The sequence below is a fragment of the Phasianus colchicus genome, chromosome 1 (genome assembly GCF_987193195.1).
Source record: "Phasianus colchicus chromosome 1, bPhaCol1.hap1.1, whole genome shotgun sequence".
NCBI classification, from domain to species: domain Eukaryota; kingdom Metazoa; phylum Chordata; class Aves; order Galliformes; family Phasianidae; genus Phasianus; species Phasianus colchicus.
In genome coordinates, this window is record NC_143436.1 from 196,206,201 (window position 1) to 196,232,016 (window position 25,816).

General features: G+C 47.6%; 1 protein-coding gene across 1 annotated transcript in view; it reads left to right on the plus strand.

Annotated features, from left to right (window-relative positions):
* Positions 1–25,554, plus strand: part of POLD3 (DNA polymerase delta 3, accessory subunit) — a 37,026-nt gene extending 11,472 nt beyond the window's left edge. The window contains exons 6-12 of the mRNA XM_031606063.2: positions 949–1,207; positions 3,085–3,157; positions 5,964–6,126; positions 7,424–7,536; positions 14,224–14,321; positions 15,118–15,199; positions 18,230–25,554. Of these exons, the coding sequence (XP_031461923.2) occupies positions 949–1,207; positions 3,085–3,157; positions 5,964–6,126; positions 7,424–7,536; positions 14,224–14,321; positions 15,118–15,199; positions 18,230–18,435 (994 nt within the window). The 3' untranslated portion in view covers positions 18,436–25,554. The remainder of the gene's footprint in view (positions 1–948; positions 1,208–3,084; positions 3,158–5,963; positions 6,127–7,423; positions 7,537–14,223; positions 14,322–15,117; positions 15,200–18,229) is intronic.
* The last annotated feature ends 262 nt before the right edge of the window (positions 25,555–25,816 follow it).

Sequence of the window (25,816 nt, forward strand, 5' to 3'; positions counted from 1 at the left end):
TCTTTCCTTCCTTTAAAGGTTTGAATGTTGGGAGATGGCTGCTGCAGCCTCGAAGTGCCATAGAGATATTTGCTAATATGTTTCAGTTTGTGATCGGAGTCAAAGTGGACTGCTAGTGCTGAGGCAATTAATTGGCAGAAAGCTGCTTGCTTTCTTATGCAAATAAAAACACGCTGTGTAATTCCATGGATTGGAAGGCGTGAGCCCGTGCTCTTTTGTGGCATTGCTGTAGGAAATCTGGAAAGCCTCGCCTGTGATTTGCACAGTGGGGAGCAGAACTGGGTTATTTTTGGGTACAGCTATTCCTGACTGTCAGTGACTTGTGTTGTAACTGTGAGCACGTCGTTTAATTCTTCTATCTCAGCCTCCCTCAGACAATCACGTTTCAGACTGCTGCAAGCTGAGATGCATCTCTGTCTACAAGAGATTGCATGGAAATGCCTTTATATAGTGAAGTCCCTGGATGTCTTCAGAGCCACCTCAGCAGTTGGGTTGCAGTTGTGATCTCCTCACCTGCTTGCTGCAGCTGTAATGGGCTCTGTCAAAGCATCTGAAAGTTGTAAAGCTCATCAGACAGCAAAACTATGTTTGCTGCAAGCCTGCGGGAGCGCAACCAGTTTAGGAATAAAATGCAGTTGACTCCATCCCTACCCTGGGTGTGAAGATGGGCTCCCTCCTCCCCCATGAAATCTGAACAGCTTGTTTTGCATCTGAACGCTCTGGCTCCTGTTGACAGGTCCAGCTGATCTTTTCAGTAGAGGTCTCTATCATTTTTCCCAGTGCCAGCCCTGGCACAAATTAAATTGTTCTTTCCATAACAGGAGAATGCAGAACAGGAGAAGCAATGCACTACCAGGAAGGGAGCTGAGGTGGACGCCCAGAGGAGGTGGACATCCAGAGGAGGTGGACACTTAAGAGGCTAACTCAATTTCTTACTCCTTTACACAGGTTCAGTGCCATTCGCTGTGCTGATGCAGTCCCCAGGACTCCATCTGAAGTTGCTCAAGCACGGACGTTGGCACGGGCTGGTTCCCAGGCACCGAGTGACACAAGCACTGTCAGCACACCACCACTCAATGGCCACGGTCCTACAGCTGCTAAGCAGAGCTCACAGCCCCCCAAGGGGATCATGGGGATGTTTGCAGCCAAAGCTGCTTCCAAAGCCCAGGATGCAAATAAAGAGCCCAAAGCTAAGGAGGCTCCAAGTGTAAGTGAGCTCAGACCCTTTGGGTTAACGGCTTTAATGAACTGCTCTTCTAGCTTTGCTCTTCATGTTGGATGTTAAGAAAAGTTTCTTTGCTGAAGGAGTAGTAAAGTATTGGAATGGGCTGCCCAGGGAGGTGTGGAGTCACTGTCCCTGGAGGTGTTCAAGAAAAGGGTAGATGTGGCACTTGGGCACATATCACATCATAGAATCATATCACAGAATGGTCTGGGTTGCAAAGGAGCACAATGCTCACCCAGTTCCAAGCCCCTGCTATGTACAGGATCACCAACCAGCAGACCAGGCTGCCCAGAGCCACATCCAGCCTGGCCTTGAATGCCTGCAGGGCTGGGGCATCCACAACCTCCTTGGGCAACCTGTTCCACTGCCTCACCACCCTCTGGCTGAAAAACTTCCTCCTCATATCCAACCTAAACCTCCCCTGTCTCACTTTAAAACCATTCCCCCTTGTCCTATCACTATCCACCCTCATAAACAGCTGTTCCCCCTCCTGTTTATACACTCCCTTCAAATATTGCAAGGCCATAATGAGTAATGGGCACAGTAGGGATGGGTTGGGTTTGATGATTTTAGATCTCTTTTCCAACCTTAGTGATGCTATGAACTTAGCTAACCTTAACCAGCCACACTGCAGCTTCATCCACTGCTTCCAGTGTTAAGCTTGCTGCCTGCTGGGAGGGCTCAGATACTTCTGTAGGTGTTTAACTGTGTCACAGTTGTGCTTTCTGTCATCAAGTCCCCTCTGAGGGAAGTATATGTGCCACACTCTTGACCTGCCCACTGAAGTGTATTTGCCATCACTTTGACACTTTGACGTTCCTCTTTGAGCCAGATCTTCAACTAGTGTAAACCAGCATAGCTGCATCATTGAGGCAATTGTTCCATTGTCTTCAGTTATGCCAATATATACACCAGTTGAGGATCTCGCCCTCTCTATTGTGCTTAAAAGGATTTGTTTTGAGCAATATGTGAAATGTGAGAAGCCCAGGTCTTAAAAGTATCAAGGTGTTTAAACTTGGTCTGCGAGGGAAGCTTCAGAGCCTGACCTGTGCAAGACTAAAATGTTTATCTTCCCAGCTGCTGCTTTTTTCCAGCACAGGATTATGTTTTAATTCTAATTAGCACAAGTCTTTTTAAAGCAGTGTGGCCTCCGAGTGGGTATTAAAATGGTAATGTTCTCCGTGCGTGGTTTGGCTTTTTTTATAACAATGGAGTACATTTTGGTTCATTTTTGTGATTTAGAACTGATGAAACGTACTTGTCTGAATGTTTAGGAAAGTTTAGTGTCTGGTTGTTTTACATGAAAATAAATGGGATTAGGAGACCAAGCTCTCTTAGGTGTGTGTTTGTGTGTGTGATTTTTCTTTTTGGTAGTGGCTATAGGAATGGAATAGAGCAATGATAGTTCTTTGCAGACTGCTCAGCAGTGCAGCATTTGTGCCAGAGGAGCTGGATAAAGTCTTCATGCTTTGGCCAATCTGTGTTCTTTCCTCTGACGGTTACCATGAATTGAGGCACTGATATTTTGCAAAAAAAAAAAAAAAAAAAAAGAACAGTTCTTTACTGGGAACTGACCCAAATCCCAACCACTTCTTTCAGTAACGCTGTGAGCCATCAGATGGAATGTGACCTAGGTTAGCTCTGAAGGCCCAGCCTACAGTGTGCTAAGGAACTCTCAACCTTTTGATCCATTTATTATCTACTCTTCTCAAATTCTCCTCCACAGGTGTTGAAATCTGAGATGCTGACCAGGCAGCTAGTTATACGTATTAATTCTGTTTGTTCAGAAGCAGTGCTGTGCATTTTGAGGGCTGTGTTTCATGAATAATTCCTGTGGTTACTCCTCTGTTTGCTTCCAGGTGTCTGCAGCGAGCAGTAAGCCATCAGCAAAGGCCAACATCATGAACAACTTCTTTGGAAAAGCTGCCATGAGTAAGTGCTTTATGCCAGGTGTCAGTTGTGGTTAGGTACCAACCCTCTGTAGTCAAAAAATATATAAATGAAAGTCCTGAGGGATATTGGAAATCAATTATTTTTTTGCTAAGCAGTAATTAGAAGTAATTAGTGATGTCAGGTGTCTGGCTGTACAGCTGTGTTGGGGAGGTATGAATAGTGAAAAAGGAGCAGAGCTTCTCACACTCTGTTCGCCCCACCCCAGTGACATGAGGCTTGTTGGATTTCCTTTATATCCTTCATTTTTCTTAGGGTTCTCCACATCATGCATGGAGAAGGCTCCAGGGAGACCTCATTGTGGCCTTGCAATATTTGAAGGGACTATAAGCAAGAGGAGGAACGGCTGTTTATGAGGGTGGATGGTGATAGGACAAGGGGGAATGGTTTTAAAGTGAGACAGGGGAGGTTTAGGTTGGATATGAGGAGGAATTCTTTCAGCCAGAGGGTGGTGAGGCAGTGGAACAGGTTGCCCAAGGAGGCTGTGGATGCCCCATCCCTGCAGGCATTCAAGGCCAGGCTGGATGTGGCTCTGGGCAGCCTGGTCTGCTGGTTGGCGACCTGCACATAGCAGGGGGTTGGAACTGGATGAGCATTGTGCTCCTTTGCAACCCAGGCCATTCTGTGATTCTTCTGCTCTTTTGAATTCAGAGGGGTTAATTTTTTTGGCATGCAGCTCTTAAGGCAAAAATTAAAGAAAAGTTGTAAGTGGAATGTTTCAGACAATAAGCTTGCTGGGTAGAGATCAATTAAGATGACGTATTTGTGCAGACTAACCCAGGAAGGATTTTTAGCTGATTTAAAGTGAGCACTGTTGGCTGGAAGATCAGCTATTGGCAGAGTGTTTGCCAAAACCTGTTACACTGAGCATGTTAACGATGCTCACTTTTCATCACAAATCACTGAGGAGCCTCTAGTTAAGATTTAGGGTTAATTCCTATCCTGCAAACTGCACAGCTGATAATCAGCATAGAAAAATGAGAGATGGTCTTTGCCTTTGAGCAGGGGGTTTGGGTTAGGCGGCCTCTGGAGGCCCCTTACAACTGAAACTGCCCATGGCAGAAGAAAGCATGCCAAAGCTTTTGATTAGATGTTGGAAAAGCACTACACGGCGTTCTTCGAAGATGCTTTTCCAATCAAAAATACCAGGGGATTTAAAGAAGAGTTGCTGGGAAGGAGTAAATGGCAAACGTTGATGTCTAGCAAGCAGCTGTTAAAATCTGCAGGGTACAGTCAATGAACACAGCGTGCAGTGCTGATGGACATCTTTGAGCTCCTGTTTTGGTGTAGCAGATTGCACACAGTGCTTTCAGCCTGAGACTCACAAGTCTAAGGGCACTTACTGCAATTAACTTCATTCCGTTCTTACATCTTTGAAGGGCCCTAGACCAAAACCTCACATTCTAAAAACTCAGGAAATTGAAATTGAAATTGCATGGTGAAGATAACGCAGGATAACTTTGTGGATGTATTTCAGTGACTTCCAGTGGGAGGTAGGTCCTCTCCTGAGCCCCCAGCAAACTGGGCAGAACTGGAAATGATTATGTGTATAGAAAAGATAGGGTGATTCCAGAGGTAAGATTTATTCCCCACATGTCAGTGTGCTTTTTCTGGCTTCAAAGACTTTGCCATTGCCAGAAAGCCCTGAGTTAACAATAGTTGTGTCCTCCAGCCCTATGCTATCAATGATAAATAAGATAGCTGTCACTCAGGCTCTTCCTTTGGAGCTGTTTTCCCTCATTCAGTGAGGCAGCCAGCTTGTCTTCCGGGCACTGTCAGAAAGATGTTGGCATGCTGAGCCCTCTCAGCAGCCTCTACTCCTCTTGATCTCACTATTGGATGCTTTTCCCACCCATTTCCTTGGAACAGGTTGCCCAAGGAGGTTGTGGATGCCCCATCCCTGGAGGCATTCAAGATGTGGCTCTGGGCAGCCTGGTCTGCTGGTTGGCGACCCTGCACATAGCAGGGGGTTGGAACTGGATGAGCTTTGTGCTCCTTTGCAACCCAGGCCATTCTATCATTCTATGATCTCCTGCTGGAGGTGATGCAGGCTTCTAAATGGCCTATGCATGTGCCCACACTAACAGCATTGCCTATTAGGTTGATAAATCAGCCTGACTTTTTTACTTGCTGTCCATTCCCACCTTGCTGGTGCTAGGTTAAGCCTTTTGCAGTAGAATTGCCTGTGTTCATGGTGCTGCATAGGCAAAAGAGACTGATTCTTGATGAGATTGTCTCTTTCTCAGTTCCAAACTGCTATACTGGAGCCCACACTCAGTATTTTTAGTAATGTTGCACAGGGTGGAGGCTGCACACACTTCTCATTGCTTTTCATCAATCCTGATTTCTCTGTTTCTGGGCTCTTCTTGCTCAATTAAAGCTCCAATTTAAAAGGAGTGAACTGACAGTAAAGATGAATGTGTTGTTTTGCCCAGGGGGATGCGTAGAAGGGGGATGGACTCTCAATCCTTTGTGCTGCCTTACAGTCCTAATGACCATACCAGCTTCTGCCACTGCCTTCCAACCCTTTTTGCAGAGTTTATGAACTGCTGCAGCATCTTTGGCTTGCAGTGTGTTTGTGCTGTGCCATCAGGAACAGTAGAAGCAAATCAGCTGCAGACCCAAGCATCTCCTTGTATTACTCAGCTTGGTCCATCCAGATCCCTTAAAGCCTTTATGCATCATCTGTAGTGCTGTCTGTGTTGTTGGTGCACACTGTTTTGCTTAACCCACTCCTTTATGAGTTGTCATATGTACATTCTTTATTTTTTTAATGTTTTATTCACAGATAAACTCAAAGTCAACTCAGTGCCTGAGCAGCCAAAGGAGGAAAAAGAAGCTGTCAAGACTTCAGTTCCTGCAACAGAACCAGAGTCATCTCCTAATACCATAGTAGAGAAACCTGGGAGGAAAACAGAGCCTGCTAAAATTCAACAAAAGGACAAAAAGAGGTGGGCCACACTAGTCAGGGTCACTGTAATCTCTCAACCTGTTTGTTGATGGCCTTACGTTGAGCTGGCTGGATGTACAGCGTTGGCTTGTCTCCTCTTCCCAGCTACTAAACAGCATTAAACGTGTCTAAATTTATCTTTCTTAGAGTTCTTTCTTAATATGTCTTCTCCATTTAGTGCTGTAGATGCCTCAGGGCCATCTGTGCCTTTGCAAATGGGAAGGGACATGGTCCAGGTACTGTCCAGTGGGAGGGGATGGCGTTCCATGAGACAGCCTCATGCTGTGAGCAGGCTGAGCACGGACCCCACAGGCAATCTGTGGGGGCTGGCAGGAGCACCTGTGTTGCAGGGAAGGCAGTATATTCCCAAGCTTATATGTACACAGCTCCCAGCACACAAAGTTCTGCTTGTTGATTCCCATAGCAAATGTACTGCTGCTTTCAATGCCGCTGGTTTACTTTGGGCTGAAGCTCCAAGTAAATTTTAAGTTCAACCCTTTGTGTTTAATCCAACCCAAACTGACAGAGACAAAAAATCATTACAGTCTGATGGCTCTCTGGTGGCCTATGAGTAATTAATTGGTGGTCTCAATCTGTTGCTAACTAAATAGGTGAGTGCACCACCCAGCCCACCATGGCAGTTGGTGCTAACTGGTCTTCTTATTGATAGTCCTATTCAGTCCAGGGGCCTGGAAACGGCATGTTGGCAGCGTGGTGTTAGGAAGGCCACTTGGGCCATACCAGCTCCATGAGGATACGTGGGCCTTTAGCCTCCAGGCTTGTTAGTCTGACGTGTCTCGCCAACATTAAAAAGAAAGAAGCTATTTTATTTTTCCAGTAGTCTTTAAAAATGGCTCCAGGATTCTGAGACACTACCTCATAGTCAGTCAGTGGCGAGCAGTCTGTCAAAAGAGCTTCTGAACGATGCTGTTGGGGACAGGAGTGTTTGGGAGCCTGAGCTATAGAGACAAGATCAGAAATGCCTGCCTGCCAGCTTGCTGTGGCCAAGCTAGGTGAGGCACTGGGCAAAACACTGAGCTGCAGAGGGGCTGAAGAAGTCCTCCTTGTTTAAGAGAACGGAATATGGGTAAGGTTGAGAGGCTTAAAAATGCCCTTGCACCTCTGTCTGATGGTATGGGTGAGTACACTTCAGCATGTGATGCTCATATGTTTTTAGGAGGTAGCAGAGGTATTTGATCTCCTTGCTGGCAGCTCTTCTATCAGCAGTGTGTGTTTTCATGCACAAACACAAGGGATGGTGTGTTTTCATTCCTTATTTCAATTTTTCTTTGTGGCAGTAAAATGAAGAGAATGGACAAGTCTGACAATGAGGAGGAAAGAGAGCCCGAAAATCAAAAGAAGAAGAGGAAGAGAATCAAACAACTGGAATCTGACAGCAGTGATGAGGAAGGTAAGAGATGCAAAAACAAGCAGCCATGTGGGTCAGGGGCCTGGCTCCAGCAGTGCTCCTATCTAAGGCTGTTGGTCAACGATTGAGGGATTGAGAGAGGACTGATAACCATGCAAATGGCTGTAGTTGGAGCTTTCTGGTTTTCTAATGCTGTGAGCGTTTTGGCATTCCGTTGGGGTGCCTCAGTCATTCAGTCTTTGTTTTAGCTTAGCTCAGATCTGGCTGTCTCATTACCAAGTGTGCTGCCCGTCATGCTGATGTGTACAAAGGAGGTTCTGGGAAGATACCGTGCCTTCCAGAACTGCACGACTGGTCATAACCAGTTTAGTTAGTAAGCAATTGCAAAGTGACCTTCCCTCTCCCGGGGTCATTTTTAGCATCTTTATTCTGTCTGTTTATAGAAATGGTTTGGAAGACAGCATTGAAAGCAAGATTTCCAAAAAAATAAATAGAGAAGCTGGAGGCAAAACAGCTGAGCCATATCCGATGCGACTCTGCGTCTCCTCGGTGGCTGTTGGCTTTGGTAGGAGTTGGGTGCCCAGAACGTCACAAATTTTGGGCTTATAATGAGGAACAGCAGAGGCAGATTCCAAAGAATTTGGATAATTGAGGTGACAAATGCCGTTCAATATAGATAACTGGAAAATAAGTTGGGGACTGAGCTAGGGAATACATGCTAAATGGAACAGTCATCCAACAAACTGATCAGGAAAAGAATTCGGAGATCATTATGGGCAAATAATTGAAACCAACAGTGCAGTGTACAGCTCCAGTTATTAAAAAAAAAAAAAAGGTGAAACAGCTCATAGGTTGTGTTAGGAGAGAGCTGGGACTGCAGAACTGGAGCTGTTTGCTTATTTGCTATGGAGAAACAACCATGAGATGAAGAGAATCTATAACACAACAATGCAGCTGGATATCTTAGAGGTCTCTGTGCTACCTTAGGCCTGTTTTCATCATTTCTCTTTTGCCCAGCATAATTTCAAGTGATCTCTGTCATCAGGCATTCATTGCTTCCACTGAAACTATGCCACAGGATGATAAATCTCTCAGGAAGCCATTCTTCATAATCAGCCTTAATTTCATCACATTCCTGTGTGCAGCTCCTTGTTTAGCCCTAAAAAAAATAATATATATGTATGCCCACACTCCATGGTATTTATTTCTTTAAATGTTTGTAAGCTGTTATCTGGTCTTTCCATTTGCTCATCACACAGCTTACTGACAAGCTGTGTTGTTGTGCTCTGCAGAGGAAGATTGGAATTGCCACTTGATGTGCTGTTCCATGCTGGGCTGGAATCTCTCAGCTCACCAATCCTCTGCCAGTGAGAGCAGGCAGAAAGGAATCCTTTGCTTCAGGGATGGATGGAAAGGTTTTTCTTAGGAGCATGGAAAGCTTGTTGTTTGGTCTGCTTCTTGCTGTTGCGAGTTAGGGAACCTTGGCCTCACGTGTTCATGATGGAGTTCTGACACAGCAAGTTTGGGAAATGACCTCACAGTCTGTTTTCCAAATCTCCTTCTGTTATAACTCTTTCATATTGTGGGGCAGACCCTTATAAATGGAGGATTGCCTTCCCTAGGGTAGTGCAAACTGCTTGCTGCACCCACTGCTTTTCATAGAATCACAGAATGGCCGGGGTTGGAAGGGACCTCAAGGATCATGAAGCTCCAACCCCCCCACCACATGCAGGGCCACCAACCTCCACATTTCACAGCAGCCCAGGCTGCTGCACAGGGCCCCATCCAACCTGGCCTTGAACACCTCCAGGGATGGACGGGGCATCCACAGCCTCTCTGGGCAGCTGTTCCAGCACCTCACCACTCTCACAGCAAACAACTTCCCCCTCACATCCAACTGAAATCTGCCCTCCCTCAATTTCAAACCATTTCCCCTTGTCCTGCTGTTATCTCCCCTTTCCAAGAGCTGACTCCATTCCTGTCTGTAGGCTCCCTTTAGGTACTGAAGGCTGCAATGATTCACCCCGCAGCCTTCTCTTCTCCATGCTGAACAAGCCCAGCTCCCTCAGCCTGTCTTTGTAGTGGAGGTGCTGCAGCCCTCTGATCATCTTTGTGGCTCCTCAGGACCCTCTCCAACAGCTCCCTGTCTTTCTTGTATTGGGGACTCCATACCTCGACACAGTACTGCAGATGGAGCCTCACGAGGGCAGAGTAGAGAGGGACAGTCACCTCCCTGTCCCTGCTGGCCACCCCTCTTCTGATGGAGCCCAGGATCCTATTTGCTTTCCAAGCTGTAAGAGCATGCTGCTGGCTCATGTTCAGTTTTTCATCCACCCAGACCCCCAGGTCCTTCTCTGCAGGGCTGCTCTCAAGGCTACTCCTTCCAGTCTGTATAAATGCCTGGGAGTCCTCCAGCCCAAGTGCCAGACCTTGCACTTTGCTGTGTTGAACCTCATTAGATTCTCCCAGGCCCACTTTTTGAGTCTGTAGAATCATTTGTGTTGGAAGGGACCTCTAAAGGTCAGGTTGAGAACCCAGTTAACTTACTAACCTTGCTCTCTGTAGCTTTAGTCCTTAAAAGAAAGGTTACCTACCCACTACTCGGTGGGGAGGATTGGTTTTTGTTTTTCTCATATCTAACCTGCTGGAGATGGATGCAGGAAATTTGATTTTCTTGTCACTGCTATGCTCTTCCTGCATCATAATCCTCTGTTCTTTCCATCATGTAGTGAAAGAAGTTTGCATTATGTATTGTAAACTTCTGCAAATGACAGTGTATACAAATCTGTATATTCCACAGATTAGCTTTGTACTGTTCCCTTTTTCAAAAGGGAAAGGTTAGAAATCAGAGAGTTCCTGTCTTCTTCCTTTTTTATTGAGTCACTGTTTGAGTTGGAAAGGAACCCCGAAAGGCCATCAAGTCCCACTCCCTGCAGTGCAAAAGGACACCCACAGCTCCATCAGTGCTCACAGCCCCATCCCCTGACCTTAGGCATCTGCACCTCTCTGGGCAACCTGTGCAGTGGCTCACCAGTTTTATTTTCCTCAAATCCAGTCTAAATCTCCCCTGTTTTTGTTTGAAAGCATTTCTCTGAAATAGTCAGATGGAAACCAAACGGATGTAAAAATGAAAGCTAGATAAAACTTTATTTTTTGAATCATAGAATCATAGAATGACTTGGCTTGGAAGGGACCTCAAGGATCGTGCAGCTCCAACCCTCCCTGCTTCAACCTCCACATTTAATACCAGCCCAGACTGCCCAGGGCCCCATCCAACCTGGCCTTGAACACCTCCAAGGATGGGGCAATGTGAATGAAGGTGCAGCAGCCAGACTTTTAGAGTATTTACCCTTGGAAACAGGTTTCTACAGAGACCAGGGGCAGTTTTTATCAGCAACATCAGTAAGTAGAATGGGGCCTGGACTGACATTGTTCTGTGCCACATCCCCATGGGAGCAGGGGAGAGGTGCCATATGCTGCACAGCAGTTGGGAACTGCTGCCAGGCTGGCACAGCTCAGCCACCACCTGCGTAATTCACCCACAGATGATCAAGGGGTAAGTTTTAAATGGGTGAGATGGGAAGCCAAACCACCAGAGGAGCTATCAAAGGCTCCTGGCTCAGCTTCCACTGTTTCCACTAATGAGCCAAACCATTTCCATTGGGTTGGAGCACCTCTCTATGGAGACTGGCTGAGGGAGCTGGGGGTGTTCAGCCTGGAGAAAAGGGAAAGCTCTGGGGAGACCTCACTTTAGCCTTCCAGAGCCTGAAGGGAGCTGATAGATCGGAGGGAGAGAGACTTTTTACGCAGGCAGGTAGAGATATGGCAAGGAGAAATGACTTTAAATTAAAAGAGGGAGATTTTGGTCAGAGAGCAGAGAGGCCCTGGCACTGCTGCCCAGAGAGATTGGAGATGCCCAAGGCTGTGGGTGGGGCCCTGGGCAGCTTGAGCTGGTGGGGGGCACCCAGCCTACAACAGGAGTTGGGGATGGGAAGGCTTTGAAGTTCCTTCCAAACCAACCATTCTATGATGCTGTGATTTCAAGGGGAGTGGGTAGCCCAAAATAAGCTCTTCTTCCACAAGTGTCAGCACATTGTACCAAGCTGAAAATACAGAGAGGGCCATGAGGCACAATCATCTCCATTTAAAATAATTTTTCATTAAAAGTTATATTGGTTTGAGGGTGCCTTAGTCACTGCAGGTTGTTTTGCTTCCAGTGCCAGAATAAACTACACAAGTGTGTCCACAGAGGACAGGAGGTTTGGCAGCTCCAGCTATACCAACACCAGCGCAGTTTCATAGTGTTGACAAGTGTTTTACAGCCACTTTGGAGGGTGATTTCAGTGGCACTGTAACCTACAAACTCTATCAGTTTCAGAGAGCTGCAGCAGAAGCATTAAAGCTTCTCACAGTTTTTCCAGGCAGGGTCAGTGCAAACCAAACAAAGCCAGGATTTACATCTTTGGTACATCCAGTTGCCCAACGTGTATCCATTTCACGCAGCTGTTGCTGGTGAGTAAACTGTGGGCAGCAGCAAGAGGTTGACTCAGGAGTTATCACATGTCAGAGAGCTTTGCTGGCTGCAAGAGGATAACAAAGCAACAGAGCCACAGCTCGATGGTGGTCTGAAGCACTGCCGTGGGAAGGAGGTGTTTTCTGCCTGCCAAAGCTGGGGTAAGTCATTCAGAGGAGGCTGGGGAATCACCCAAATTTTCCCCCAAGCAAAAGCAGTTGAGGTGACCCCAAAAAGACCCCTCAAGCAGAGGTTGACAGCTTTTCACCAGGCTGATTTTTCAGCCCTTCTAGCATACACACTCCTTACAAATATTTTTGCAGTGGATGCAGCCAGCTCGGGTAGCCTGCAGAGTTTGGTGCTGTGCAACCTGTGGGCTTTTCAGCCTGCAGTTGCCATGAGACTGGAAGAAATATTGAAGATTTTGAGTCCTTGCTCTGGTCCCCCAGCAATTAGCACCTCCAAGCAGGTCCCTCGTTTGGTTTTATCTTAGCACAGTTGCCAGACCCGGTGCTTTGGAGCAAGGTGAAATCCCGAGTCATGTTATCCCACTCTGTTTGCATTTCTGCGCCTCGCTTACTGCAGTAGTTTAGGAGGCTGAGTCCTCGTTTGAAGAATGTAATTTATTATTGAGCGTTGGCAGCCAACCACCGTTTCGCTTGAGCCCTTCTTAACCTATGAAGGTCAGCTGGCCGCACGCCTGGCACAGTCGTAACTCTTCACACTGACCTAATCACTTGGGACAGCTACGGATCCAAAATTCGTGTTACGACGACAGCGTGAAGGCAGCACTGCAGCCAGCAGGGCTGGGAGGAGAAGCCAAGCAGCACTCTGTCCTCGCAGCCAGCCGCAGCCTTGTTATTGTTAAGCAATAGGTCAGATGAGGAGTTTCTTCCCCCACATTCTTTGCTCTCCCCCGCAGTTGAGGGCTTGCATGGCAGTATTTCGTAGGTGGACTTGGAGAGGATTCGTTGAAGTCATTTCAATTAGTCACAGTGCTGCTTCTGTCCCCCCCCCCTTGCCCTGATTTTGCTAAGCTGTCGCAGCTCAGTGCTTCTGCCAGCCCCATAGAAGTGACCTCAGCCTTCTCGTACCTTTGCATGCCCTGCTGGTCTCACCCCAGTCTAACGTTGCTGTGAGACCCTCCAGTGTTGGTTTTGCACCATAGAAAGCTGGGGAGGTGGCCCTGACCATGTGAGGCAGTGCAAGTGTTGGAGGGATTCCAGCATCTCAGTCACTGCATCCATCTGCTTCACAAAGATGAACGCAGTGACAGATGGGAGAACGGACTTAGCTTTTTGGAGTGGTTTGGGTTTTGTATTTGTTGTTTGGTTTTGTTTTTTTTTTCCTGTGGTGTTCTTTAAAATCTTGTGGGGTGGGCAGTATCACGTTTAATTCTTGCATGAATTAAACTGAGAGGGGGGATTTAAACTGAGACAGGGGAGGTTTAGGTTGGATATGAGGAGGAAGTTTTTCAGCCAGAGGGTGGTGAGGCACTGGAACAGGTTGCCCGAGGAGGTTGTAGATGCCCCATCCCTGCAGGCATTCAAGGCCAGGCTGGATGTGGCTCTGGGCAGCCTGGTCTGCTGGTTGGCGACCCTGCACACAGCAGGGGGTTGGAACTGGATGAGTATTGTGGTCTTTTTCAACCCAGGCCATTCTATGGTTCTATGAAGGCAGTTTCAAGCTAATATGGTCATCATTTGGGATTTGAAATGCCATTTTTGAAGCAATTACACTGTTTTACCATTCAGGGAGAGGCAGAAAAACAGAGGTCATGCAGTGATTTGAGAATATGTAGTCTTAGCTCCGACTCTTAATTCCTGAACAGATTCTAGTCCCTTTTCTTACTGAACAGGTGAAATACATGCCTGAAACATTCTAATTTATGTTGGTTTTCCAAGCTTCACTCAGTGAGGCTGAGCATGGCTTTCCAAAAATATCAGACATGCTTTTCCCATCCTGTCCCATCCTTGGCTGTGTTTTCTTCAGGAGCTCCAGTGTGCAGCACCTTGGTGCAGGGTGAGCTGTCGGGTTGGGTATGGCTTCTTGGGATGTGTTGTCTTCAGATCTCAGAAGTTGTAAACCTCAAGTTGAATTCAAGTTGTAAGCAATTACTCGGAGTTAAATTAGATGACATGACATGAGACAGTGGTAGAGGCAAAGGGACATTAGGCCTGACTGTTGCTAAGGTGTTCGTGTATTCTTTTTGTCAGATGTCCCAGCATCTCCTACTATCGAGGAAGAGAAAGCTCCATCTCCACCACCTCTGGTACCTGCTCTGAAGGCTGAGCTGGAGCCAGCATCAGCTGAGGTAAGAGCACATCATAGTGATTAACTTCTGCTTTCATTTGACACAATGGGGATTGCTCAGCCACTTTTCAGATGCCAAGGGGATGGTCCTGTTCATCTGCCACATGATCCACCTTGAAAGAATCCATCATGTTCACCACTTTATTCATTATCCAGAGCACAGCTTTACTTAAACTCTTTTTTTTTTTTCCTGCTGATATAGCACTGTTTTCTTCCCTTTTATCCTCCTAATGAATTGTTGCTCACATTTTACGCTCTCCCCTCTAAATCTTGGCCTCTGGAGTCAAGGCAGGGCCAGAATGAAACTAGAGAACCTCAGTGTTCAAGTTTGTATCGCTGCTGCGTAAGAGAGGTGGGCTCTAGCTGGCACAAAGTCAACCCCTGAGCTGAAAAAACACGTGTAGCTTTACTGAAAGCACAGCTGTTCGTCACAGCATGCATCCTGGTGTCATGCACACCTTGTTATTTCCTCGTTATTCAGAGGTATGATGAAACAACCCCACACAGAGCTAAATACATTTCAGAATGTCGTGTGCCCCTTGCAAGAGGAATGTGCCCCTTGTGCTGGCAGGCAGAAGAAGCTGCTGTCTCATTTCAGTAGTTTGGTTTCTCTGAAATTCATCCTGGTGGGATGGGGAGAACCGTCATTAGCAAAACTTAGACTGGGCTATCCTGAGAAGGGAGGGGAATTCACAAAACATTCTCTATCAGTTTGGTTAGAGAGCTGATGCTTTTGTGCCCTGGGGTCATGCACAGGGCTTTAACTTGATGTCTCACAATCTTGTGATGTCCTTCAGGCTTCAGCTGGGGGAAAGAAGAGGAAACGGAAGCGTGTGCTGAAATCCAAGATGTTTGTTGATGAAGAGGAAGGCTGCATGGGTAAGAATGGCTGTCTCCCACACTTCTGTGGGTCCAACTTTTATTGCAGTCGTACTGAAGATTTTTAGGGTCAGCCTCTCGTGGGCTTAGGAAGAGGTTCACAATATCACAACATCACTTTGTTATTCTGCTTTCCACCTCATGCTCCCAGATTGTGGTAGCTGCCCTTTCTGTGAAGGCCTGGCCTGGTGGAGGTTTCAGAGTTGTTGTTGAAAGCCAGAAGCTTCAAATTGGTCTAACTGCACACTGCTTCCTCCTGTGACCTGGAGAAAGTTGTGTAACACCACTGTGCTCCTTCTCTGTATCCTGGCACTGAAGCAGAGCTGCAGAAGTTCAGAATCCTTTTTTTCCTTCAGAGTTTTAAAACTTTAAGAGGGCAAAATGTGGTGGTTTTCTTTTTTTTTTTTTTTGTAGTGATGTTGTCAGCTAAACCATATGATGTGCCTGGCATTCTTCATCTTAATAGATGTCAAGGGAGCTCAGGCAGTTCTAGAAGACCTGTGGCTGTTGCACAGGATTGTTTTTGTGCACAGATACAGCCTTGCTTGGCCCAGCTTTAGAGCTGCATGCACACGAGTCAACCTGCGTGTTTGCACCTATCTGTGTGGTTGTGTCTTATGTTTCCTATTGGATTTGTGTATCTCCTTTAAAGAAACAAGGCTGGCACTCAACAACTGGCTGTGCTGGTAACTGAAATTTCAAGCCCTGGATTTTTGTCAAGGTATTGGACTTGCACAGGTGTTGCTGACTGATTTGGCTTGTTGTGTTATAGGGTGTTTTTGTGCTCCCATCCCAGATAGAATCATTAAAATGCTTGGAAGGAAAATGGATCAAAAAAGCATGAGCAGGGGACTCAAGTTCAAGAAATCTGCATCCAGAGCTCACGCTAATGAGTGCTCTGGGTTCAGCTTCCAGCAAAGAGTGCTGCTTTCTCTTCAGCCTTTTCCAAATGTACCAGGGTTGGGAAGTTTGCCCACTTTCTCTTCTCCCCACTCCCAAGAGGTTTTGTAGTCTCTTGTGAAACTCAGACTTGGGGATTTATGGTTCCTATCCACAGCCGTTGTATGGAAAGGGAATTACAAGCCACTGTTGTGCTTTTGGGAGGCAGTGCACCTGGGAAGGCAGGAGGGATGGAGCCAGGATACTGAGAGTGGTGAGGAAGGAGGTGCTTTTCCCCATACTGAGAGCCATCCAGTTCATTGCACAGAACTTGCAGTCTGGTTGTTGTCCAGCTTACCCCACTCCTTACCCACCTTTTCCTTGCACAGAACTAACCATCTGAGGGCTAAATAACCCGCTGTTCTCCCAAGCTGATGTAAGTTGTTGGTATTCTTTGAAAGACAGCTTTTCTTTTTCCTCCTTGATGTCCACAAGGACAGTGGTATAGAGACATTAAATCCTAATGTTGGAGTTAAGCTGTCCTTTCTATTTCTCCACGCTTTGAAGTGGCCATTTTCACAATAGCTGCAATAGTGGGGAATTGGTGTCAAAAAGCAAAACTAATTTAGAGATTAGCCCTGAGGGAAATTGAGCAAGTGTCTGTGGAGCTGGGCTTAAGGCATGTTACCATGCATCAACAGGAACGCAGCCAAGTGCATGCTCTTAGCCTATAGCAAAGGGGAATTGCTGAGGTTTAAGCTAATGCATCTCTACCCCACACTTTCTAAAGCTTAAAGAACACACATGGATTTCAGTATTGGAATAAATATGTCTCCATTGTAGGCAAATTGGTTGTATGGCACTGGTTTAAGTTAAAGCTCGCACGCATAACTTGAGTTATGGTGATGCAGCACATCTGGCTGAGCTGAGCATCAACAATCCATTGGTATGGCCTGCCACAAGCACAGAGTTCTTATTCATTTGCAATCTCACTAGAAGAAACAACGTAAACTGTTATTTCGTAATTGGAGGGGATTAAGCACGTGCTTTGTTACCAACAATTATCGCCAGGGTGACAGTGCTGTAAGTCTTTCAAGCTCAGTAACTGGCCAGCAATCTGCTAACACTGCTCCCTCCGAGGTCAGTTCCCTCTGCAGGAAGTCAGCGTGGATTTATGGTCCCTGTCTGAGCATCTGCTCTCTGCAGAGCAGGATTTCATACCGTTCCTCTTTGCAGGCCGGTTACGTAGAAATCCTTATGTGGTTTGATGCATTAACACAACAGGAAGCTAATTTCCCAGAAGAATAGTAGTTAGGACGTGTGTTTAAAAGAATACAGTTGCTAAAGAGAAATGGTTTACTAGAAGAATACCAGAGCACTGCTGGGAAGGCTGATACAACAACATTTACTAGTATCTAATGATGGCTTTTGTCGGTGCAGTGGACTCGGTTTCATTTCAGTGAGTGCTGCTTTATATCCCTTAGCTTTCCATCGTGGGATGCTGACTGCAACAAGCCAGCAATCCCATTCAGTAATAGTCCTTGATTTTGGTGATAGGTTTCGTTTTGTGGTCTTTTTAAGGCATTTCTTTATTTTTTTGCCCTGTTTGCCCTCTTGCGTTGAGGATGCTGCCAATGGAGTTCTGTGCCCCTCTTCTCAGTGTGTTGGCTTTGCTTTTCCTTGGCCATCTGATGCACGCTAGTGGCCGTTGAATCTTGAAGAGGGTGATGCTTGAATAGGTTTGGAACAGGAGCTGTCCTCCCAGGAGCCCTTCCCAGTGTGAGGCTGCTGGTGTTTAAGGTGTGCATATGGCCTGCAAGAGAACATCCCTGGGGACGTCAGCTCATTTTGAAAGAGCTGGATGGTGTTCAAGCTCCCAGCTCATCCATCTACTATCTGCTGCTTAGGAAAGAAGGAGGTCAGTTTGACTCTGTGGAGGCAGTTTAACTCAGTGTATACAGAACCAGCCTGGTCATCTGAATGTACCATTTAACCTTGAGGGTTGGACTTCATTCCCATACCTGGCATGTGCTCCTTGAACCACAGTGCTCGTTTCCAGAAGTGCAATGGGAAGGCTGCGGGGGGGGACGTTGCTGCTCTTCAACACACGTGTTTAACCAGCACCATCTGTTGTTCTTCTCTCTCAACTAGTGACTGAGAAGGTTTACGAGAGCGAATCCTGTACAGACAGTGAGGATGACTTCACCAAGACCAAGCCACCAGCTGCCCCCAAGCAGCCTGCGCTGCCCGTGAAGAAAGAACCAAAGGAAGAGAGGAAGAACCAGAAGAAGGGGGCAGCCACCACCAGCAGAGCCAACAAACAGGTCTCCATCATGGGCTTCTTTCAGAAGAAATGAACTGACTCTTTCCCCCGCTCCCTTTGGCAGCTTGAGAGTGTTGTTCTCTTTGCGTGGCTCTCTGAAAGCTGCTGCACAGGAGGAGGACAACATGCAATCTTCCATTACGTAAGATATCTTGCTTACTGTGTAAGTAAGCCCTTTGGACTACATTTTGTATTGGGAAGAAGTTTTATCTGTTACTGCAATAACTTCAGTCTTCACTATTAAGCTGTGTGAAAATCACCACCTGGATGCAACGTCTGGACTGAACTCCTGAAAGACTGTTCATCTATTTACATGACATTTTATTTTATTTTTTTTTTTAAGATGGCCTTTTAGCAGCTTGGTGTTAAAGGCCCATTCCACAAGTGGTAGATGGACTCCACTGGGAGTTAAGTTCTGGCATCATCTTTTTTTTTTTTCCCCTTTTGTTTTTTCCCCCCCTGTTTTTACACCTTCAGCTCTCCACATTGATCCAAACGTTCACGTTGGTGAGAAGCTGCAATGTAGCAGGTCTTCAGGCACACACACAGATATTGAACATCTGCTTCAGCTTGAACTGAATGAAACAAACTTAATTTTCCCCCTGAGGCTGGTAAATAGTTTTTGCTCTGCCTTTCGTAACCTTCTTTTGGACAAAGCAGCGCATATAAAATTCTCTTACCCTTTTCTTCCTTGAGCATATCCTCTGTAAATTGCTCAGAAGCCTAATTATAGAGCAGGGCACTGGTGGTGCTCTGTCTCTGCAAAAACATCTTAAAGGCTTCCCACACAATTGGCTCTGGTGGAACTGGGGGAAGGCTGTGCTCTTATTGGGAAAGCAGCGGTATCTGTAACCTTGAAAGTTAACGAGTCAAAGGGGAGAGGGTGTTCAGAGGGCTCTCCTGGTAGACCAAGGTCAGGTGTCCTTGTCTGTGAGGAACTGCACGCAGCTTTGTGTTTTTGTTGGGCCTGGTTTGCTGCTGAAATGTTTTACAGGCACAAACCAGACACCATTGAGTTGTTTTCTAGGACATCTCGTCAGCTGCCTCTGGAGGAAGTGTTGCAGCAAATGGTTCTGAGAAACCAGTTATTGGAGGTGAATAAAGCACTGCAGACCCGTTGATTAGAAATAACTCCTCCATTTGGATGCTTTCTGTCATTTGGTGCTAAGATTTATATCGTAAAAGAGGTTTTCCAGAGGATGGGTGCTCAGCATTTCTGAAACTTTGCTGGTGAGGTCTCAGGTGGGCAACTGATGTGGTCAGTGGTTGTTTCTGGGTGTTGTTAGGCTGGTGTTTATATTGCCATTATGTACGTAGTGGTATACAGAGTGTTTGTGGTGGCACAGGGGTCTAAAGAGTGTAAACCAAGGGGGAGATGTCTTTAGGCAGACAGCTGAAAGTATTCTGACCTCTGGATAGCAAGAGGACCAACTCATTGATTGTAATGGCAATCATTCTGGCTGAGTGATCAAGCTGGTGGCTCACAAAATGGGAATGCACACCTAATAGTGATCAACAGTTGGTTCGGTTACAGTTGGATCACCCCAAGCAGCTGGGACCCTCAGCAGATGGGAGAGGATCTCCTTAAACAGCCCTTGTGCCCATGGTGATCCCAGCTGGATGGGTTTGGCTGCTGGACAGGTGGATCACTAGAAGTGGGAGATTGAGGGTAACCTCACACTCCAGCATCCTTCTCATTCAGCTCTGGACTCTCTGAACTGGAAGCTTACAGGAAAAATAAGGGTAGGAGGCAGGAGGGCAGGCAGAACTGGCACCAGCACCCAACCAGAGCCAACTGCACAGCGGGAGGAGCTGGGATGCTTTCAAGGTATGTTTTAGTGATGTGTGCAGCAGAGATCCATGGGGAGAAGTAATGAAGAACCTCGTTTGGTATGGAGGCCACCACTTAGTGTGTTGCTTTTCTTGGTGGAGTCAGGGGTATATTTTGAAAAGTAATAAGTAAGAAAACGTTAAGTACAGATTTTTCTTGTCTTTTTATTCATTAAAAGATTTGCTCCATCCTGATTTTCAGAAGTTGCTTGGCCACACGTAGGAGCCTACATGCAGTAGGTGAAGAGTTCTTCTATCCAATAAACTCATCAATGTGGGTCACCCAGGTGGAAAACACCTCGAGCTGCTGAGGTCTGCATTGAACTCAGACCCCTGGGCTGTCTCCTCAGGTCTTATTTCCATGACAAATTCTGCAGGGATGTGGTGTGCTCGCACCTCACCTGCTCTGTACCAGAACAGTGGTCCTCTCGCTGGAGCTCGCTGCTCCACCCCAATCCCATATAACCAGCTCAACGTCATACACCACTTCCTCAGGAAAATGACTTAATGTCTGCAGCAGGACATAGGCGAACTTCAAGCTTCCAAAATCATGATCTCATGTTCCCCCTCCTGCACTGCACAGCTCTGCCAGCCCCACGGGGGCCTCGGGTCCCTGGATGCCCCTTGGGCGAGGCTGAAGCGTTCCTGCATGCTGCATGGAGTGCAGGAGCAAGCAAGGGGAATGGGTTAAAGGTTAAAGGAGGATTCTCTATCTGTGCATGCAGGGGTCTGGCTGTAGGAGTCCTTGCTCATGATACAACTTAGTCCCTTTCCTCCTAGATAGGTTTTTATCTAATGAGATGAATTTTTACATCTGCCTCCAGCTCTGTGGGCTGCTGTCACCTGCACAGCTCCCTGCAATGGAGGTGCAAGGGGAGAAGAGAGGAAATCTCTGCATCTGCCTTCCAACCATTTCTGCACCCTCAGGAGGACAGAGCCTTTATGGGCACAGGGAGGTGCTTGATAATGTCATCTGCTAAGTAGCATGTTTTTAATGATTTTTAGTTGGATGTTAAAGCAGAGAGAGCTTCGTCCTTGTTTTACTGGTGGGGAAAGAAGCTGGGAACATTGTACTATCCAATGTCAGACATAAAACCATTGGTACCCCAAGCTTCTCTTGGCCAAGGTGGTGTTGAACCAGCAGCTGCACGTGCCCTGCCTCAAAACACTGCTTCTGAGGATGAGAATTCCTTATCTTGTTTGCGAAAGGGGCTGGGATGCTGATTTAAAGCTTCCTGTGCTGCAAGGAGGCAGAGCCTGCTTGGAAAACCTGGCTGCCCTTTATCTGGTTAAACACTGCATGCTGCAGGAAAAATGGGAGCCGAGGGCACAGCCCATAACCATCAGGGCGAAGGCGAGCAGCGCTGCACCGCCGACTTGTTTTGTTCTCCCAGCACGGCCGCAGCTCCAGAGCAGGGAGCACAGGGCCTTAAAAGGAAGCAAAACTCTGCCTGGAGGAGCTGAGCAGTGGTGGAGGGGAGAGCAGACGTGTGCCAGCGCCGGGCCATGCGTCAGCACCTTGCCTGGGGAAGGTCCCTTGCTGCTGGACCATGCAGTGCTGCTAGCTTTCCCCTTTTTTCTGTTTTTCAAGCTGAAGGGAAAGGGCTTGAGGACATCTGCATCCTTCGTACTATGCTTTAAGCACTTAGAGCATCCTTCCTGGCTCCCACGTCCCACGGAGGCTTTGCAGCATGTCATCCTGCAGAGTCCCACCTGCTGTGATGGATGCCAACACCTCTCTCCTCTCTTTGGTTGTTTTAGGAATGTTGTGGGACATTCTGCCCGTGTGCATACCATCTAGCTGCCAACTCCATCCATCCCCTGTGGCAGGGAGATGTTCTGGGGGCTCTCTGAGCCAGAGAAATGCTTTGGGTCATGGAGTGATGGAACTGGAACATTAAGACTCAATGGTCTTTGGTAACCTCCAAACTGCCCCTTTGCCAACAGCATCCCAGAGATGTTGGGGAAGTCTCAAACCCAAAACTGATCCATGTGAACCCAGAGCCACAGTTCTAATTCTGGAGCTGGATGTCACGTCAAAGCAGGCCCTGTTTTGGGGCATCTCTTGCATAAGGGAATCTTGACTGTCCCCCAGTGCTGGTGCTGAGTGCCCAGGGTCCCTCAGGGCTGAGTATCCCCCCACAGTGCTGAGCCTGTTTCCTTGATGCAGAGCATCGCTTTGGGTTCAGAGCATTAGCTCTGCAACCCGCAAGGCTGAACATCCCAGCTTGACACTGGGCAGCCCCTTGGGTGCTGGGCATCTCGCAGTCTCAATGCTGAGCACTCCCTTCTGGGTTCTGATCATCCCACTGCAATGCTGAGCACCCTCCGTAAGGGCTGAGCATCCCTCAGCCTTAGTGCTCAGCTCCTTGCTTGGACATTGACCATCCCACCTTGATGCTGAGCATTCTTCCTTGGGGCCAAGCAACCATTTAGGTGCTGAGCATCCCACCTTGATGCTGAGCATCCCTAGCCATAGTGCTCAGTGCCTTGCTTGGACATTGAGCATCCCATCTTGATTCTGAACTTCCTTTGGGATAGAGCATCTCCTTAGGTGCTGAGCATCCCACCTTATGGTGACCATCCCACCTTGAGCCTGAGTATCCACTCTTGAGGCCAATCACCACTTAAGTGATGAGCATGTCCAGCCCCAGTGCTCATCACCTTGTCTAGATGCTGAGCATCCCACCTTGATTCTGAACTTCTTCCCTTGGGATAAAACACTCACTTAGGTGCTGAGCATCCTCTCTTGGATCTCAGCATCCCCTTGGGTGCTGAGCATCCCCTAGCCTCAGTGCTTAGCACCTTGCTTGGATGTTGACCATCCCACCTTGATGCTGAGCACTTTCCCTTGGGCCTGAGCACCCACCTTGATACTGAGCATCCCACCTGATGGTGACCATCCCACCTTGAGGCTGAGCATCCTCTCTTGGATCTCAGCATTCCCCAGCCTCAGTGCTCAGCACCTTGCTTGAATGTTGACCATCCCACCTTGATGCTGAGCATCTTCCCTGGGGATAGAGCACCACAGTTAGGTGCTGAGCATCCCACTTCACAGCTGGGCATCCTTCCTGAGAGCTGAGCATCCCAATCAGTGCTGAGCACCCCACTGGCACTGAACCCTGCAGCCCTTTGGTGGAGGTCCCAGTGGCCACATCCACAGCACCCGGTGGCCCACGATGTCCCATCTCCATAAGCTGTCCTGACACTTGTTTACTCCCAACATCCCGCTGCACAGCTTCACCCCAGCAATTCCTGGGCTGGTGGCTGAGAAGTGGCTATTTTTAACCTGTTAAAAATAGAAAGTCTCAGAGCACGGCGGCTCCTGTTTTTCCATTCCCTCCTCATTTTGTCGCACAGGGAAGGAGCCGGGCTGTGCCGGGGGCGGTGGGAACCCGTAAACAGGCACCAGCAAAACGGGGGGAAAAAAAGAGAAAAAACCTCCATAAAACGGCCATCCACCTTTTGCACGGAGCCTTATTTGGTGTTTTCATGAAAAGTTATATCTTTGCACTGTAAAAAGTGCCACTTATTACTCATGCTTTACTAGGTAAGCGTATTTTCCTTGGCAGCGAGTGCATTTGGGGTGGGTTTTTTTTTTTTTTTCACTTCTCTGCTCCCGTACAAACCATTTCGAAGGGCTCATTAGTCTCTCTCCATCAGAACTGGCACTTTCTGCTGCTGTCTGGAGGACCAGCTCTATTAAACCCAAGACAGAACCTCTGTTTGTTCGGCAAATGTGAGCCCTGACTGCACGGGGCCGTAAAAACGCGGTGTCCCCATACGGCGCACACAGGGCTGCCTTTCAGCGTGGCCCCATTAAAGTGCCACTCAGACGTGGCCCAAGGTCTGCCTTGTTCCCCGCTTGGTCACTGACATTGGGTGAAAAATTACGTTTTCCCCTTTCGCTTCTTAATTTTGATGAGAAAATGAGGATTGGCCCGACAACATCTGGGTGGAGCGATTTGGGAAGATGACTGCAGGAGGCACAGGGGACAAAATGCCAACCATCAGCGTGTCCCCAGCCCCGTAGCTGTGTCTTCATTGTCACTCCGTGCCCATGGCCATCACTCCATCCATATGCCAATATCACCCTGTCCCCATGTCACTAATGGATAGATGTCATCCCAGCCTATGGTCACTACGATGCATGGATGTCACTTTGTCCCTGTGTCACTGATATATATGGATGTCACCCCATCCTGTGGTCACTACAATGCATAGATGTCACCCTGTTCCTGTGTCACTGATGTATGGATAGTACCCCATCCTACAGTCACTACGATGCATGGATGTCACTTCATGCCCATGTTGCTGACATATGGATGTCACTCCATCCTACGGTCACCACAATGTGTGGATGTCACCCTGTCCCCAACATACGGATGTCACTCCATCCTACAGTCATTACTATTGATGGATGTCACTCTGACCCCAACATATGGATGTCACCCCATCCTACAGTCACTATGATGCATGGATGTCCTCATAATCACTACATGGAAGTCACCCTGTCCCCATTGTCACTGTATGGGCATCATCCTGTCCCCACATGCACAGATCCACCTGTTCCTGCGGTCACTACACACACAAGGTCTCCACCCCACCCCATGGTCACCCCATACAAAATGGTGTCGCTCACTATACACACCCCATCCCTACTATGTCCACCTTGTCCCTGTGGTGACAACTGTGAGTTTCACCTTGTCCCCATACACACAGATGTCACCGTATTCCCATGGCCACCCACGTGCACATGGACACCACCTCGTTCCCATGGTCACTACGTATACACAGATATCACTTTGTCCCCAGGGTCTCAGCACATCCCTGGATATTACCTTGTTCTCATGGTCACTACATGCACATGGACTCCCATGGTCAGGACAGACACAAGAAGATCACCTTGTCCACAGGGTCCTGGACATCATCCTGTTCCTATGGCCACCACATTCACATGGGTGTCACGCTGTCCCCATGGCCACTACATAAACACAGACACCACCTTTTTCCCAGGATCCCTGCACTCACATGGACATCACTTTGTCCCTGTGGTCATTACATAGATATGAGTGTCCCCTTGTCCTCATGGATACAGATATATGGACACCAATTTGTCCCCGGGGTCCCTGCATTCACAAGGGCATCACACTGTGTCATAAACCATCAATCACAAAACCATGACACACAGTCGCCATGGTCTCTGTGCATCAATGGACATCATCCTGTCCCCACAGCCATTACATTCACTTTGTCCTCGTGATCTCTACAGATACACAGACATCACCTTGTCCCCAGGGTCCCAGCACTCATCTGGGTATAGAACCATAGAATGGTTTGGGTTGGATGGGACCTTAAGATCATCTAGTTCCAATCCCCCTGTTATAGGCAGGGACACCTCCCTCTAAACCAAGTTTGTCAAAGCACTATCCATCATCTTGTCTCTGTAATGACATGGGTGTCCCCTTGTCCCCATGCTCACTTCATGGATATTGGTGTCCCCTTGTCCCTGTACTCACTTCATGGATATGGGTGTCCCCTTGTCCCCATGCTCACTACACAGACATGGGTATCCCTTTGTCCCC